We start from the raw sequence: 17215 nt of genomic DNA, 5'->3' as shown, positions 1-17215 counted from the left end.
ACCTGTGGATCGACAGGTGCGTAGGAGAAGACCAACGGCCGTTGAGATTTTGTACCAAAACGTTGTTATTAAAATTTATTCTTGATTGCAAGTTTTTTTTTTTTTAAATTGACAGTGAGAAGTGGCTCATCTCATCCCATTCTGCCCTACTCCTTAAGACCTGTAAACACACTTCAATTTGAAAAATCAGTGGCGTTACCCTTTAACGTCTCCCATAGCCCCAGGAGATGTATTCAAACAGAAATGAACTACATTGATACATCAACCACTTAAATAAGAGCAGGCAGATTTCCTGATGATCAGCTAATTGCTTAGTCCAATAATCATTTGGTAAACTGCAGCCTGATTTCTCTGACTAGCTGCAGGCAGCAGTCACATTCCGGCCTGACATCTCTCTGTGCTGTATAGTGCTGAAACGTAAACAGGCTCGTGGGGGTGAGCAGCTCTCTCCATGTAAGGCCGTGCAGCAGCTGGACTGTTTGTGGAGCTGCTCTTTGGAGAGAATCACTTCTGTTCTGTCACATCAGCAGATTAATAGACGCTCTCTCCTCCGCAGAATTGCATCTTAACTTTGGAGACAGACCTCCTCAGACTCCAGCTGTCGGGTCCACCAGCAGCCAATGGCCTTCCGCAGAAATTCACTTGAAATCCTTGCGCGCGTGTGCGCGCGTGTGGATGCACGCCTCCAACGCGCTCGTGCGTTACTTAACCGGGCGGCTCCTCGACCAACAGCTGACCCTGACTGAGCGCACTGATGTGGGAACTGTGCGATTGAGATGATTATCTGAAGTTTACCGTCGTCTGGAAATCGGGTGAATTTCCTGCAGTCTTCAGGCTCAGCTTGGATTTGTTGCGTCCTCCGCGCAGGTGAGTCCACTTCACTTTAACTTTAATATTGTTTTCTGCAGTGTGGTGTTGTAAAGCACCGACTGATAAGCTGTTTCAAAATAACAAGCAATCAGTCTTCTGTTTATCTGACTTTGTTCTTTGAAGAAAACAACTGGAAGGAGGGTGAAATTGAGGCCAACTGGTCCTCATGTAGAAGAATCTGGCACAAGTGAGCCTACATCCACATGTTAAGTAGAGTAAAATGAGTAAAAATGTGCTCAAACTATAAAATATATAGACATATATATATACTATTATATATATTATAGCAGGGGTTGTCAAAGTCTGAAACTGTGGGCCTCCTCACCGGTTTACTTGTTTATGTTCCCTCAGGTCCTGGATGCTCATGGGATCATGATTATTATAATTATTATGTTATTGAATCCCCCAGACACTCAACAATCCAGCCAAGATAGTCTAATATCGTTGTTTGACATAACTTCAGACCACATCGCACACATCAAAGGTCTGTCCTGAGGCAAGTCTTTGTTCCAGACTCTGGGAGCGAGAGAAACACAGTAAAATCCCCCCAAAATTACTGTATCGCTTAACTCTGTCATCAAACCACATACATTTAAGCAGTGTCGACCCAGAAGTCCCACTAGAGTCAAAGTAAAGCTATCGTGTTAACATCACTTTGGTGAACGTTAGAGTCACCCACAGTAATCGAGTATTCATTTTCTGGCGATTAATGTACTTAACGGGGCACTGTGTAGTAATACAAACACACTGATATGTATTTTTTTCCATAACTGAATAAACAAGCTGTTCTCAGAGGAAAATAAGGTCCCAGAACACTGTTTGAAGCTAGAAAGGTGGCGGGGTCTGCCAAATGTAAACAAAGTAAAAAAGTATGAAACCGTGTTGTCCTTTAAGGTCAGTTTGTTTATTCAGTTTATTCAGTCATTGAAAATCTTTCTCTTCTCAATAGAATTTCTTCCCCAAATCTACAAACAAAGAGAGTTTGTTTATTTAGTTTGTTTAGGCATAAAAAAATCAGTCAATGAATTTCTTTTTTTGTGTATCCTACTACGTAGTGCACCTTTAACAAAAGTACGTAAATTCACAGATTAAAGTATAATAAATAAACTTTTATCGTCTAAAATGACGTCAGTGCACTGAAACTGTGAGAATCTAACTTTGAAATCCTCAAATCAAACATGTTTTATCTTGAAATATCACGTCTGGATTCTCACTATCCATCATCTGTTCAGTTGCTGATCTAACAGGAAGCGTTGAAAGTGATAACGATTTGTCAGATTCTCCATTTTTTAAAAGGCTCGTATGTAACCTGGAACACAGCAGTACAACAGTCGAGCTTCCCACAATGAGCGTGAAGTCAGAGGAAAATGGCCGCCGTGTGAATATAGTCTATGAATAAGCACAATCATCAGGACAGCAATAAAAACAACAATAACAGTTGTTAAATTCTCAGTGAATTCTTGTAAAAAAAAATGTGTGTCTATGTACATATTCTGTATATAAAAACACTGGTCGATACATCATCACTGGAAATTTTACTCCCTAATATCGGTATTAGCATTAGCGCATAGCATTTTGTGACATGATTGACGATTGGCAGGACAGATCATTTTTGCATCAAAATTTCATCACATTTTCACCAAACAAATGATAAAAATCATGAGAATGGGACATTTGTACCAAACGGACATGCTTTCTAGCAACTGCGGAACAAGATTTGGAGGTCAGGACATCCCTGCAGCACAACAGTATTTCATTGTGCATTATAGATTATACTTTACGCTACAACTACTCTGCAGCAAAGCAGATTTTCATTATATGAATGATGTGTTTTGATGTAGCGAGGTCGTCTGTTAAATAGTGAATAGTGAAATGAAAAGTACCATTTTCCCCTCTGAAATGTAGTAGGAAAATAAAGTGGCATAAAAAGGAAATACTCAAGTAAAGTACAAGTACCTCAAAATAGCACTTTAGTAAATGTGCTTCTGTCCTGGATTTGATTTTTCTTCAACAAAATCTTTTCTGTCCCTGCTGTGGGGTTATTGGGGTTAAACCAACAGTTGAATCTGTGTTATTTCTGTATGTTGGTGTCCTAACAGCACAACTCTTCTTCATCACACAAAATCGTATCTGGATTTATCTGTTTTCTATTTTATGTTGAAGCATTCTTGACGTGAAAAAGCTTGTGAACGTAGATTTCACCAAAAACCCAAGATTTTCCATTTCAACTTATATATTGTCCTCTTTCTCCACACGCTGTGGTTACTCACTGACGTTGTTTAAAACGACGATAAACATTCCTAAGCTCAGTGGAGACGCCTTCTGTGAAGACTCACCCGAGTGACAGCTATTTCCTGCATTTTAAAGGAGAACAACTGTCCTATTCTCTCCTCTTTTTGCAGGAAACATGGCGATGATTTCAGGGTTCATCTTTCTGTGCATGCTCCAAGCTGTAGTTCCTCAGGGGGCTTATGGACCCAGGCCGATACCTGGGCGAGGTGACAGTCCGAGGGATCCCGAACCTCCACCCCCAGACCCTCAAGGTTGTTCCAGTGAGTTCAAGTTATATGTTGATCTTTATGTTTCTATTTTCTTTCTATTCAGTGGTAGAAAGAAGTATAAATACCGCAATAGCCAAACACACCATTACATATTTAAAAGTCTGGTACATAAAGATATAATGTGTATTAATTCTGCATTAAACTGTCTTAAAGTCTAAAAGCTAGCTCTTTGTTATATATTTTGTTGAGTGGTGTGCGTTATTCACGCAGTGTTTATTTGCCCCAAACAGCCAGATGACTGTACAGTAGCCGTGAGATAACGTTAGTGAGCAGCGGACCGCATCGACTGTGTGTGTCTGTCAATTCAGCGCTGAACAGAGACTCTTCTTCTCTCCCTTCTTCTTCCCCTCTTCCATCTGTAACCTTGTTTGTGATGTAACATACATTTCCCCTCCAGCCTCAGTCAGCCGTCAACATTACAAGATAAATCCACTCCTCAATCCCAAAAGTTTAAAAGTAATCTCTGAGCTGTCCCGGCATCGGTAAACGGTTCCATATCAGAGCAGGATCCGAAGTGACTCCAGGTCTTTATTCTCCAGAGGCTCGAATCCAGATCCTCCAGCAGGATCGAAGCAGCTGAGCAGCAGCAACACGCTCACAAACATATCATGTTTTGTTTTGATAGAGAGCCAACAGATCCCCCTGAATCCTACACAGTGGGTCTTTTAAGTGCAGTATTTGATTAAAATGATCTTTAATCAAGATGTTTACATTTTTCTCCTCCAGCCGAAATAATCGATTGTCCCATCAAGCTGTTTTTCACCATCGACACCTCAGAGACCATCGCCCTACAGGAGTCTCCACCAGGCGCTCTGGTGGAAAACATCAAGGAGTTTACCAAGATTTTTGCCCAAAGTCTAAAGGACGAGGTATACGATCACCGTGTCCGGTTGAGCTGGTCCGTTGGAGGCCTGAACTATTCCGAGCAATGTTCGGTGTTCAGCCAGTTCACAACCAAGGAGAACTTCATCAGGCAACTTGGTGGGATTATTTACGCAGGCAAAGGCACCTTCACCGACTGCGCCCTCAAAAACATGACCTACGAACTGACCCAGCACTACGCCGGGACGAATGCCGTCCCTTTCTCCGTGGTCATCACCGACGGGCACGTGACAGGAAATCCATGTGGAGGGATAAAGGCGATGGCGGAGAGGGCGCGGGAGCAAGGGATCAGTATATTCTCAGTGGCAGCAACCAAGACCATCGACGAATTAGGGATGAGGGAGATCGCCAGCTCACCCTATGAACTGTACCGTGATGACTACATGGCCGTGGAGATTGTTGGAGGACGACCAAAAATAAAGATTGAATCCATAGATCGCATCATAAAAGCCATGGTGATCTGAAGTCTTCCTTACTTATCTTTACTACTCACTATGTTCAAAACTTGAATTTGATTTAAATGACTACTACCAGGCACTTAACACTTATTTTTGTTCTTTGTTGCAGAAATATCAAGCCAGTGTACAGGTAAGAAAGACTTTATTAACAGGAGTAGTTCCTAATACGGGTTACGGAGACATTTAAGCTTTCAGAAATTGCGCCAAATCTCTTTTTTTCTATGTTTTTATGTATAACTGCATTGCAGCTGCAATGATTTGTTGTTTTATCAATTAGTTGATTGAAAAACAAGTGACTGCCAACTATTTTGATTTTGATTTTGATTACTTTCATTTAAGTCATCTATCAAGCAAAAATATCAAATATTTGCTGGTCCCAGCTTTGTAACTGTAAGGGTTTGCTGTTTTTCATTGTAATTTATGGAAGTAAAAGAAGAGTTTCGGGGTTTTGGACTGTTGAATGGTCAATAAGAAGCAGTTTTAAGTCATCACTTTGGGCTTTGGGGAACATAATTCACACATTTTTTTACTTTTCATACACTGTGTTTAATATTGTTTTGTTTTTCCTCCCTGATCTTGTAGTGTTTCAAACGTCAACCTAAATGTGTAGAGCGTGCCGGGCCTCCTGGACCAAAAGGGCGACCAGGTCAAAAGGTGAGTATTGAAAAACAAAATCAGAACAAAACTGGAATTGCGCTCAGTAGAGTGCATACCTCCGGTAAGGCCCAACAGTCCCCTTTAAATAGTGAAGCTGGCCGTTATATGCATGTAATAAATACACTAATGTCAATTAGGCTTAGATGGTAATCTGCATGTGAAAAAGATAAGACAAAAATGATTTTAATAACAGTCATCCGTTATAGTGATCAATTTAACCCAGACAGATGTGATCACTGGAAGATCTTTCCACTGTACTGTGGACGCCACACCCAGTGGAAAGTCACGCCACCGCTAACTGCAAACAAAGCTCATCACGTTATAACAATGTTGTTTGTTGAAAGCTAAGTAAACATGTATGTAACACTGTGATCCTACCCTCTCACTGAAGTTACATAGTGGTGATGGGGGGCGGAGTGGCTGAGACAGAGACACCGTTCACCCTGTTACATGACACTGTACCGTCAACATGATTTTGAAGCTGTTATTTAAAGGTAAAAAAGTTGCATAATATTGCTTTATAATGTGAGGAAATAAATTCCTGGATCCGTCCCTTTATCTGGATCGCCACCAGAAGCTAACGGGGTCTACTCTGGGACGAGACCCGTCCTCCATCCGAGTCTAGTAGAAACCCATGCAGTAGTTTTTTGTGTAATCCAGCTGACAAACCAACAAGCGGACAAGGGTGAAAACATAACCTGCTTGGCAGAGATAAATAAGTCAGTGGTGTATATTTCTGCTTATACAGAAGATTTTTGTTGTTGAAGTGTCAATATTTCTGCTTACTTTAGGGTATGAAAGGAGACAGAGGTAGAGTTGGAGGAAAAGGCATCAAGGGAAGATCGGTAGGTAGAAAATAACGTCATTATTATTACACTTGAGATTCTGTGAAATCAATATGTTTTTAATGCTGAATATTATTTATTATATTACAGGGTGATCCTGGCATTGAAGGTCCAATCGGTCCAGCTGGTCCAAAGGTTTGCTGAATCCCACTGATGGATGATTTTGTGTGCTGAATTGTTGAGTTTTTTTAATCTTCAGTAACATGTCCTTCTGTGCTCTAATACAGGGAGCTACAGGTTTGAAAGGCGATAAGGTGAGAGATCAATCTTTATATTCCTGCTTTTCTGTTCATCCTTCAAATGAGATGCTGTTGTGATCAATAGCTCTGCTTTACCACGACAGGGTGAAATTGGATCACTTGGAGCAAAGGTAAATAACACTGTTAATGTTCTTGCAATACTATTTTCTAATTACTACATCCAACACTGTTTGTGTGCCAGCGATCATTTTCTGACTTCACTGATGTCCACATTAGGGTGTGGGAGGAGGACTTGGCGCGAACGCAACTGACGGTCAGAAGGTGAGTCTTCACATTGCAAAGTAAAATGTACAGTACACCATGACTCTGATGTGTTCAGTCAGCTGATATGTTGTAATTGTCTCTGGGAAATCTTCAGGGTAAAATTGGCCGAATTGGAGCTCCTGGTTGCAAAGGTGATCCTGGTGATGCCGTAAGTTTATACGAAATCATTTTTCGCATGTTGCTAAAGGTGCTAATATTCACTGTTAGGCAGAATAGCTGCTAGAGAAGTGATATATTTTGACTAAGGTGAATAAGTTTGGCTTTGGTAAGGTCTAATCTCTTCTCGACCATTTTATTTAATCCTATTTATTAGATAAAATCATGCATGTGTCGGTCCATTTTACAATCCATCAGCCATTTAGTAATAAAATTGAGTTTACCGAACAACTGAATCATTTCATTTTTGTCTCTGAAGGGCGCAGATGGTTATCCTGGAGATGTTGGTGACCCTGGGCAACCAGGTGACAAAGGAGAAAAGGTCTGTATTTAGCTGAGTTTTGGACGACTGTGCGAAAGAAGTTTTCAGACCCAGGGCTTGGAAGTTAGCATGCTAACTTCAGTAGCTATCTCCTAAACACAGCACATTAACGTCTCTCACATGATGTCAACACTGTCATTTCTTCACATTCTGTTGGTAATTTTAGTTAATAATTGACTGTTGTTTGAAATGAAGTTCTCGCATATTGCTGCGTGATAATATACAGGAGAAGTAGGCATGCAAAGATCTCCATCAAGCACTAATCAGCTGAATGGAAACAAAAATATTACACAACATTTCACAGCACGAACACTACTTGAAGTAAAGCGAATATTCTCAGACTTCCTTCAAAGATTGAGACATTTCACCCAAAACAACCCATAAATGTCAACAAACTGGTGGCACTAGAGGAGAAGTGACCAAAGTCATTAGGATTCATCCTCTGGGAGTCGTGAATGTTGCAGCAAATCGTCTGGACCGACCGACACGGCATCATTATTCATATCTAATTTATTAAAATCAAACACTATGAACCCAACTTGTGGATGTATTCATACAAGGTTTTGTACCGATGTTCACGGTGACTTTGGTTTTCATCTTGTATTACCAACATGTCAAAATCATCGAATATCCCCCCACATGTCTGCACGTGAAGACTTTTAGATTTTTCACATGTGCATTATTTAATCTACATTACTTGTTACTGTTTGTTTGTTGTTCAGGGTTATCTGGGCCGCGATGGAAGGTCAGGTCCCTCTGGCCCTAAAGGTGTTGTAGGACCAAAGGTAAACTTCTATTTAAACACAACAAGAAATAGTCAGAAAATGATGATTCTCAATTAAAAAACAAAATCACAAAACTGAATTTCTGTTCTTTAGGGAGAGCTTGGATATCCTGGAAATCCAGGGGTGTCGGGAGAAAAGGGACCGTCGGTACAGAACCAAATTCGTTTTGAATATTAGAAATACTAGGTACCTTTGCAGAGATGACTGACATAATACTTAACTCTTGCAGGGGCCTGATGGCGGACCTGGACCGAAAGGCGAAAGGGTATTTCAAATACACTTTTATTTAAAAAATATGATCAAGTTGAGAGTTTGTTATAAACTAACATTAATTAAATATTAACAGGGAAGGAGAGGAGACCCTGGAACGAAAGGAGGCCAAGGTCCTGATGGACAAAAAGGAGACAAGGTAGGTACTCAGAGAAAGTTGTATCATAAACTAACATTTGCTTCATTCTTGTACTTTTAGTTTAGTTCATGGAGCAGGTTTGTTGCATTGGGAGCCTTTTCAAGACCCACCTGGCAAAAGTGCAGAAAATACAGTACTACAGAATTTCATCTGAACCCGACTCAGCTCGGTCCAATAAACATGTAGAGGAACAAGATATCAATCTGAAAGCCAAAGAACAAGTTACTGTGAAATCCTGACAAATCTCAGCCGTATCTGTTGACCTTGGCATGGTATTCAAGGCTCTCTTTTAGGTTTTTATTTTCCAGAGCGAGAGCTTGAAACATTTATTTGGCTGTGCGTTGCTGTAGTTCATTTCCGAACCAGCTTCTCAGGAAAATTCTTCACATATTTCACCCAAGCAGAATTAATGCCTCTCGGTTACTGTTGTGTTTCGTGTACATTTGTTGATGATTAATGGTGTTGGGAGGATCCTGACACATACATTTATTTATTCTAGGGAGAACGAGGGCCACTGGGAGGCAGAGGTCGGCCCGGGGAAGACGGACTCAAGGGCTCAAAGGTGAGGGGATCTCGCTGTTGGTGGATTTTGGCAGAAGGATGACTCAGCAGCTTCTTAGGAACTCTGCACGTCTTCCTTTCGGACCTCTAATGCTCGAGTCGATCGCTCATGTACTGGGTCTGCTGCCAGCGTAGCCTAAGCTGAGCCTGTTATCATGAAAACACATTTTCCAGGGAAATTGCTTTTTTAAAAACATTTGTCCAGCATTAAACTTTGCCAAATGCACATCAGTTTGAGTTATTCTGTGAGTGGGCTGGAGGGAAGGTGATACCCAGGAATGATGTTTTCTCCTTTACCTTATCTCTCCTCCAGGGATCCCCAGGACTACCAGGGCCGAGAGGTTCACCAGGAGAATCAGGGGGGCCCGGAGGAAATGTGTGTCATTGATAACGTCATAATCATCAACGCTAGCTGCTCAATAGCTGTGGTTACAGGGACAATATGTCCTCAGTCAGACTGACATCATTCTGATGCCAGATCCACAGTAACGCTTCAAATCTGACAGAAATAATAACAGAAGAAGTGTTTTTACAATTCATACAGGTCATTCATTAATTTATTTGCTACCACCATACAAATTAATTAATTGATAACAGATTATCAAAGATCCGGGCCTGTCTCTTCTGATTGAGGTGTTTACAGGAGACATTTGATTCTGATTATTAGAGGAATATAAGGATCCATGTAAACGCAGCTATGTTGGAGCCTGTGTTAGGAAATGTTCTGTATGAATGATACGGCTTTAATTGAAAGTTTGTTCTGTGGTTGCAGGGCACCATAGGAAGTCCTGGAGATCCTGGACCAAGAGGAGACCCTGGAATCCCAGGACCAAAGGTGGCAAAACCTTTCTGTTTATTACTTTTGCAGCATGTAAAATTACGGCAGCCAGCCCAGATAAAGAAACACAGATCAGTATTATGTAAGATAGAAATAACAAGATATTTTCACATTATTACATCATAGAAACTTATCAAAATACAACAAGAAACCTTTATTGTTATATTGCAATATAAGTGATCACGTCATCATGTGAAACGTTTAATGTCATAATGATGTTATCATGTTATTACATTAAACATTTCACGTTATAGAAGAACAAGTTTCTCGTTACAGCAAGAAACTTTTCTTTTTATTACAATATACCATTTATCTTCGCACTGCTGAATACCCAAAGGTATAAAGGTAGCACAGACACAAATAATAGAGCATGCTACAGAACGTTAGCATGTTAGTTGACATGGCCAGAATAAATTGGTGAGATTGAGATTTGTCAACTCTGTCCTGAAGATTTGTGTGTGTGCTACCTTTATACCTTTGGGTCATCAGCAGTTGGCCCGTATGACTCTGGTTTAGTACCACAATATAATACACTGGGAGGACGCCTGCTCTCAAAGACTAAACACAATTTATCATGTAATAATGTGAACGTTCCACATTATTACATTGTGATTTATTAGTCTAACATAAAACGTTTCCCATTATAACCAGATATTTTTACGTTTCACGTTACAACACAAAGTGCTTTGAGTTATAACAAGAAAAGTTTTGTTTCGTTTTGTTTATTTTGATAAGTTTGTATGATATAATATGTGAAAATATCTTGTTATAATGTGAAAACCACCACAAACTTTTCAGCAAATTTGCTGATTCATGTTGTTTTTTTCTTCTAAAGGGTGACAGGGGAAGACCAGGATTCGGTTATGCTGGATCAAGAGGAGCCACTGTAAGATTTTCTGCCGAAGTCATGACATTCTTGCATATTTTGCATCCTGTACGTCAGTCTGAAGCAACTCTGATCTTTCCAGGGAGAAAGAGGTGATCCAGGTAGACCAGGACCCAGGGGGGGGCGAGGTGACTGTGGAATGAAAGGAGCACCTGGAGCTAAAGGACCTCTAGGAGACAAAGTAAGACGAAACTAAATGTTTTAAAGATGCTCTGTGAAACTTCTGTGTGGTGCTGGAAGCCGTCGGTAGTTTATGTTAGCGGACTCTATTTCTTAACTAATGTTAGCTACTCCTGCTCTCCGTGAGGCACCGGAGGACGTGCAGAAAGTCACATCCTTTCTACTGTTGCTGAAAATCCGATCCGAGTCTTTCGCAAAGAAATCCACATTCCAGCAGCATTAAACGACTTAAACAAATTGTCCACAGCCGACCGAGAGAGACAGGGAAGGTCTCATTTTTCACATCATGTTACAATCCGCTCACATATGACCAATAAAAAAGTGATTAATACATGTAGATTGCTACAAATTGTTACATAGAGCATCGCAAAGTGGAAGTCGAATTTGGGTTTCAGTGCATGTTTTGACCAGGGGACATTAAGGTAAACAAAACAAGAATGACATCCATGTAGTTTCTGGCCAGAGAGAATGCGCGAATGGGAATTAGTCTGGAAACACCGGTGCAAGTTAGCCGCACAGTTCATTTTCAATATCCGAGGGTCACGATGAACAGGCGCAGACCAAAATGCATCTGGATGCAACTGGGTAGACCTACGGCCACTCAGAGCAATGAACCGTGTAACTTAGCGCTGAGCTAGTCAACATGAAAGCAGATACATCAGCTTAAAGCAAAGCTTGTTAACTCCCATTGAATGGTTATTCAGGGAAGCTAGCTGACGTTAATACAAAGAGCACTGTGAATTACATCCTGCTGCTTCATGAAAGTCAGAACAAACCTTTAAATCTGGCCTTATAGAAGTAGATCTACCAACTGAGTCAGTGAGTTTTGTGAATGGGTTTTCAGTGAAATGCCTGAAATGAGGTCTGTGGTTTCTGTAGGCTTAAGATATATAGTCTGTTTATTAACCTTTTATTTCTAGTGATTAAATTTACACTTAGAAAATCACAAAAGTGGTGTTCATCTGTGACGGTTATCCTGCTGAACAAAATGTGCGAGTATCATAAACTCGTGTTTGCCACAGAGCTTATTTTCTTTTCGCAATAATCCAAAATGCAATTCAAAAATCCCATAGGCTTTTGCTGGCTTAAAATACCGTACATCATCCCAACAGCACTCTACAGAACAGAACCCGAACATTCATGCTCAAACCCCACTGGCTCACAGAGCGTCATATCTAACCACAGACTCTCATCTTATTTATCTTATCTTACTGTCTCAAACCAGCCACATATTAAAGAAATGGTTGTGATTGGGCCGAGACAACCCAGGTTCCCAGGCTACATCTGGACACAGAAATCATTAAATATATACCACGCATGCTTAGTCTCAAAGAATTTAAGCGGTCGGTTCACCCACGTCGTGAGATAACATCTTTATTTGACTCTCATACAGTTAAACTGGAATTTGGTGCCCCGGGAGTTGAATAATTACTTGTGAAAGCTCAGTTGCAACACATCGTTCCAAAAACAATGTTCAGCGTACTCCCACTTTTCATTGGAAAGCAGAAACTTGCTCCAGTGAAAACTCTTCACAGGCAGGTCAGGTAATTTATGTGAGGTCACCCTTATTGAGCCTTATTCTGTACTGAGTGACAGTGAGGTAAAAGCACAGCACAGGAAACAAAATGTGCACATCTTGTATGAATTAAGCTTAAAACAGGACTGAACCATCACTATGTCGTACCAGATGCAGATGGTCACGTGATGTAAGCTGCGTAAACCAGTCGTGTTGTGTACGAGTCGGTTCTTGAGAACACGCCGGTAAACACACAGGAAGAACAAATAACAATCACATTTAGGAATGTTGAGGTTAACTCTTCTGCAGAACAACCAACCAGTGAAGTTAATCAAAGGCAGAGAGCGTAAAGAAATAAATTACTTCCAAAGAAGTGCAAATTTCTGCAGAAACATGAGTCACTTCCACTGAAAAATGTTTGTCTGCGTAGGGGGATCCAGGTCAGCCGGGGCATCCAGGAGTGAGAGGACCCAGAGGGGGTCCTGGACTTGATGTAAGCAACAGCACAACCTCTCAAATAATGAGTCATGCATGCAAATCTGAGATCCAGTAGCATTTCTCCCTTTTTGTGTGTGTGCAGGGGGGACCAGGACCAGAGGGCGATGCTGGGCTCACTGTGAGTCATCTTTAAAAAGCATTACTTTGCAAACTGTATTGATTTAACCTCCTTGGTTGTATTACGTCTAACGTGCGTACCTGTTGCTGCAGGAGTGTGATGTCATGACTTACATCAGGGAGACGTGCGGATGTTGTGGTGAGCAAATATCTATACGACATTCAAACACGGCTTCATTCTTCAGTATCTTTGAACTCGCTGATCCTGTTCTCGTCTCTTGTGTCAGATTGCGAGAAGCACTGTGGTGCTGTGGACATCGTGTTTGTTATTGACAGCTCAGAGAGTGTCGGGATGACAAACTTCACCCTGGAGCAGAACTTTGTTATCAACACCGTCAACAAACTGGGATCTATGGCCAGCGACCCCGACTCAACAACAGGTATGGTCGTGCAGAAACACAGCACAAACGTCACTGAAGCCTTTTTTCAGACACATTCAAGTGACAAGAAGTTGAGGTTGCCATTAAAGATGAAACATTTACAAAGACTGAATCAGTCAATTGATCATAGAGTGCTGTAGTAATGAGTCCTAAAACCTGGAAATCAGTTTGCATTTTTGCACTTCCAGTTCCCTCGCCTCAAAGTCGGTGGGTATTTTCAATTGGTTTTCATTAAAATGTCTGAAATAAGATCTGTGGTTTCCACAGGCTAAAGATATTTACATGTTTTGTTCTACGACATAAAATACATCATTAAATATCCCACAATTTGATTATAAAGTGCTTACGTGTCTTAAAACGACGGTTGCTAACAAAGTCGGGGACATTAAATGTCATCACACCCAACACGGAGACTCGTCTACTCACTAGTCTGACTTTACAGGCCGACTTTCGTTACAAACTATTCTGACTCTAACTTTACAATTCAATCAATTTATACAAAATATGTATAGTGATTGTGTAGTTAGTGGTGGTGACGTTGAAGTCATGCGACCTCTACCTGAATATTTTAAAGTATAATATGTATTAATTCTGAATTTAAATGTCTGAAAAGTGTGTAGTGTTTAGTATGTAAGTCGCAGCCGTCATGCGCTGCTCAGGCAGGCGATGTGGCCCAGGTGTTAGTCAGCCTCTCGTCCATGAATAGATGGGTGCTTCTTTTCTTGCGCTGTTGGTGGGTGTAGTTTAGTACAAAGAAAATAGTTCCTACATGAAACTGCTGTCTGTCGATTATCTTAAGTAACCGGGTCATGATTTCTGGAAAAGGACATGACTGTTGAGTTTTTCAAATATATGTTTTTGCCTCTTTGAGCACCATGTATTTCCTTTATTTTTGAGCGAAGGCAGACATCTTTATGGCCGATATCTCCGAAACTCAGCAACTCACTCCAAAACAATCTAGATGGATAAATAGAAGTACAGGAATGTCCTTTAATACAACACTGTGTGTATTAATACATGACTGAAAGTAGTCCCCAACGAATGCACAATTGAGACTTATTTGAACATCTGAGACCTATTTTCAAAGATTGACTAACAGAGTAAGGCATTCATAAACGTTTTTATCTTTTTAAGAGATTTTTTGACATTAACATCTTAACCGAACTCACAGATTTGTAAATTCACCCTCTGACTGTCTGTCTCTTCTAGGAACAAGAGTTGGCGTTGTACAGTACAGTCACAACGGGACCTTCGAGGCCATCCGTATCAATGACCCGAACATAAACTCCATGTCTGCCTTCAAAACGGCGGTGAAGAACCTGCAGTGGATCGCCGGAGGCACCTTCACACCCTCAGCCCTCAAGTTTGCCTACGATAACCTTATCAAAGGCACCAAGAGAGCCCAAGCCAAAGTATCTGTGGTGGTGATCACAGATGGCCGCTATGACAATCGTGATGACGATGATCTTCTCAGAGTCTTTTGCGACGACGACGCCGTGGTGGTGACCGCAATTGGGGTTGGTGACATGTTCCACAAGAGAGAGGAGGATGAGACTCTGAGGTCGATAGCATGCGACAGGAAGGAAGGTATCATTCCCATGGTGCGTTACAGTGACTTGGTGGCTGATGACTTCGTACATAGGATGGAGAAGGTGCTCTGTCCTGGTAAGCCTGCCCCAGCGCACACAGCAGGATCACAAACTGCTCCTTGTGATATTTCTTCTAACCTAAGTCCATTTGACTTCCAGATCCGGAGATTGTCTGCCCCGAACTCCCCTGTAGGACTGGTAGGTGTTATTCTCAGCTAGATTTTTTGTTCAGTGTCATAAAAGGTGTGCAGCTCAGAGTGTGATTTGTTTTCTTTCACTACAGAACTGGATGTAGCTCCGTGTGTCCATCGGCCGGTGGAGTTGGTATTTCTACTAGATGGCTCAGAGCGTCTCGGGCCGAGGAACTTCCAGCATGTCCGCGAGTTTGTGACGATGGTGGCATTCAGACTGGGACTGGCCGAGAGCAGCAATGATCGTATGCGAGCCCGCATGGCGCTGATAGAGTTCGGTAAGGAGAACGAGAACCACGTGGCCTTCCCTCTCACACACGACCAAGCTGTCATCGCTGACGGAGTCGCTCGCTTGCCGTATTTGGATTCTTCTTCAAGCGTTGGGCCTGCAATCATCTACACCATCAACACCATCTTGGGCAGAGGAAATACTCGCCAGACGAGACGCAACGCAGAGATTTCGTTTGTTTTCATCACAGACGGCTACACCGACAGCAAGAACCTGGAGGAGGCAGTTAGTGCCATGCACAACGCACAGGTCGTCTCCACAGTTATAGCCACGGGAAGTGACATTGACCAAAGCATCCTTAAGAAGCTGGCCATGGGTGACCGGGACGCCATCTTTAACGGAAAAGACTTCTCTGAGTTCACCCAGTCCAGGTTGTTTGACCGTTTCATCCAGTGGGTATGTTGAAGACACCACACGGATGTGAACCGGTGCTACTGCTGTTAATCAAGCATTTTAAGCAGGAAATTCTGGTTTATTATAGTCGTTTTCACATGTAAACTCCAGAGAATCAGGTCCAGAGATTGTCCGGTGCTGCCCTTTCACACATGTAGCACACGACAGGAGGTTGTCCCCGTCAGTCGCCTTTTCATCTACTGGAATTACTTTGGTTTAGGCTAGAGGTGGCACCTGGAAGAATGATGAATACTGGTTTTACATTGATATCAATACTACTTGTATTTGGACATATCTGCAGTATGAATGATTGTGGAAAGCAATAAACAAGCAAGCAGAAAAGTGCTGAGGCAGGAAGACGTAACAAAAAGCGTGCTTTAATAAACTAAAGCTGTATTCCTCATAACAAAAAAGGCAGTCACAGAAAGAAGAAACGTGGTGAATCCAAGAAACTAAAGAGTAATTCAAAAATGGAGAATAAACCATAATGCGATGAGGACCAAATCAGGAACACAGGGATCACTGTGTACGACACGTGCTTTGAGTTTACACTTGACTGATGCTACAAACACTGGTAAACATGGGTGTCTGCATCACCGTTTCCCAAAAATCTCTGTCTTTGTCCAAAAAGCTTTAGAGGAAAGGTAAAGGAAAGGGGAGATCACAGGCTTAAATACACAACGGCGAATTAAAAAATTAAACGCAGGTGTACACAGAAGGGTGGGAAAAAGACAAAGACAGGAAGCGGAAAGTCCAAAGACACATGGGGATTTAATCTACACAATAAAACAGGAAATGACTAACCAGAACCATGACAAAAAAAATGACTATACAGCTACACTCCACGCATCATCATCATCATCATCATCATCATCATCATCATCATCTTGCCTTCTCTCACACTGAAAATTCTCCATACAGTGACCTGCTTTAGTCACACCCGGACTCAACTGGAGCTGGCAGCGTAAATTCATCTACTGTTCAGCCAACAGATTCTGACTTTTGCGTTCACACATTCAGCTCCTCCAGGTGATGTCAGGACAATTTCAGGGTAGCAGTACATGTGTGAAAGGGCCTGATAGTTCCAGTATGCATTGTAAAACTTGCAAATGAACTTGTGCTTTACGTGTCAGAAAAAAAAACTGTATTCATCTTCCATATTTTGTTATACAAAAACATAGTACGTGTTGCTCATTCTCTGTTCACCACTAAGCTTTACTGTTTGAGATAATAAACATGCACTTTGTTGGACTCCGCAGTGCTGTCGTCTCTAAGATAATAAAGGGTTTCTAATGCACTCGGTGTATT

At 41.5% G+C, this 17215-nt stretch overlaps 1 protein-coding gene across 1 annotated transcript; it reads left to right on the top strand.

The window, feature by feature from the left end:
- Positions 1–651: 651 nt before the first annotated feature.
- On the top strand, positions 652–17158 carry LOC311262327 (collagen alpha-2(VI) chain-like). The gene is made up of 28 exons (XM_084361645.1): positions 652–867; positions 3273–3422; positions 4158–4768; positions 4881–4901; positions 5354–5425; positions 6220–6273; positions 6364–6408; positions 6501–6527; positions 6617–6643; positions 6750–6794; positions 6892–6945; positions 7213–7275; positions 7998–8060; positions 8154–8207; positions 8290–8325; positions 8407–8469; positions 8969–9031; positions 9344–9406; positions 9803–9865; positions 10704–10754; positions 10837–10935; positions 12881–12943; positions 13031–13066; positions 13159–13204; positions 13293–13445; positions 14655–15110; positions 15194–15232; positions 15318–17158. The coding sequence occupies exons 2-28, from the start codon at positions 3278–3280 to the stop codon at positions 15917–15919; spliced, it is 3114 nt and encodes a 1037-aa protein (XP_084217771.1). The 5' UTR covers positions 652–867; positions 3273–3277; the 3' UTR covers positions 15920–17158.
- The last annotated feature ends 57 nt before the right edge of the window (positions 17159–17215 follow it).

Source organism: Pagrus pagrus, assembly GCF_965226575.1.
Source record: "Pagrus pagrus genome assembly, chromosome: 9".
Lineage (NCBI taxonomy): Eukaryota > Metazoa > Chordata > Actinopteri > Spariformes > Sparidae > Pagrus > Pagrus pagrus.
Note: the sequence above shows the minus strand (reverse complement) of the source record. Positions and strands in the feature narration are given on the sequence as shown.

What these genes read in the sequence shown, in the direction of transcription:
- LOC311262327 (XM_084361645.1), top strand. Translation starts at nt 3,278, where the DNA reads ATGGCGATGATTTCAGGGTTCATCTTTCTGTGCATGCTCCAAGCTGTA. An exon ending in ATCGCATCATAAAAGCCATG is followed by an intron (nt 4,769 to 4,880) that starts GTGATCTGAAGT and finishes TCTTTGTTGCAG; the next exon opens with AAATATCAAGCCAGTGTACA. An exon ending in CAGGTGACAAAGGAGAAAAG is followed by an intron (nt 7,276 to 7,997) that starts GTCTGTATTTAG and finishes TTTGTTGTTCAG; the next exon opens with GGTTATCTGGGCCGCGATGG.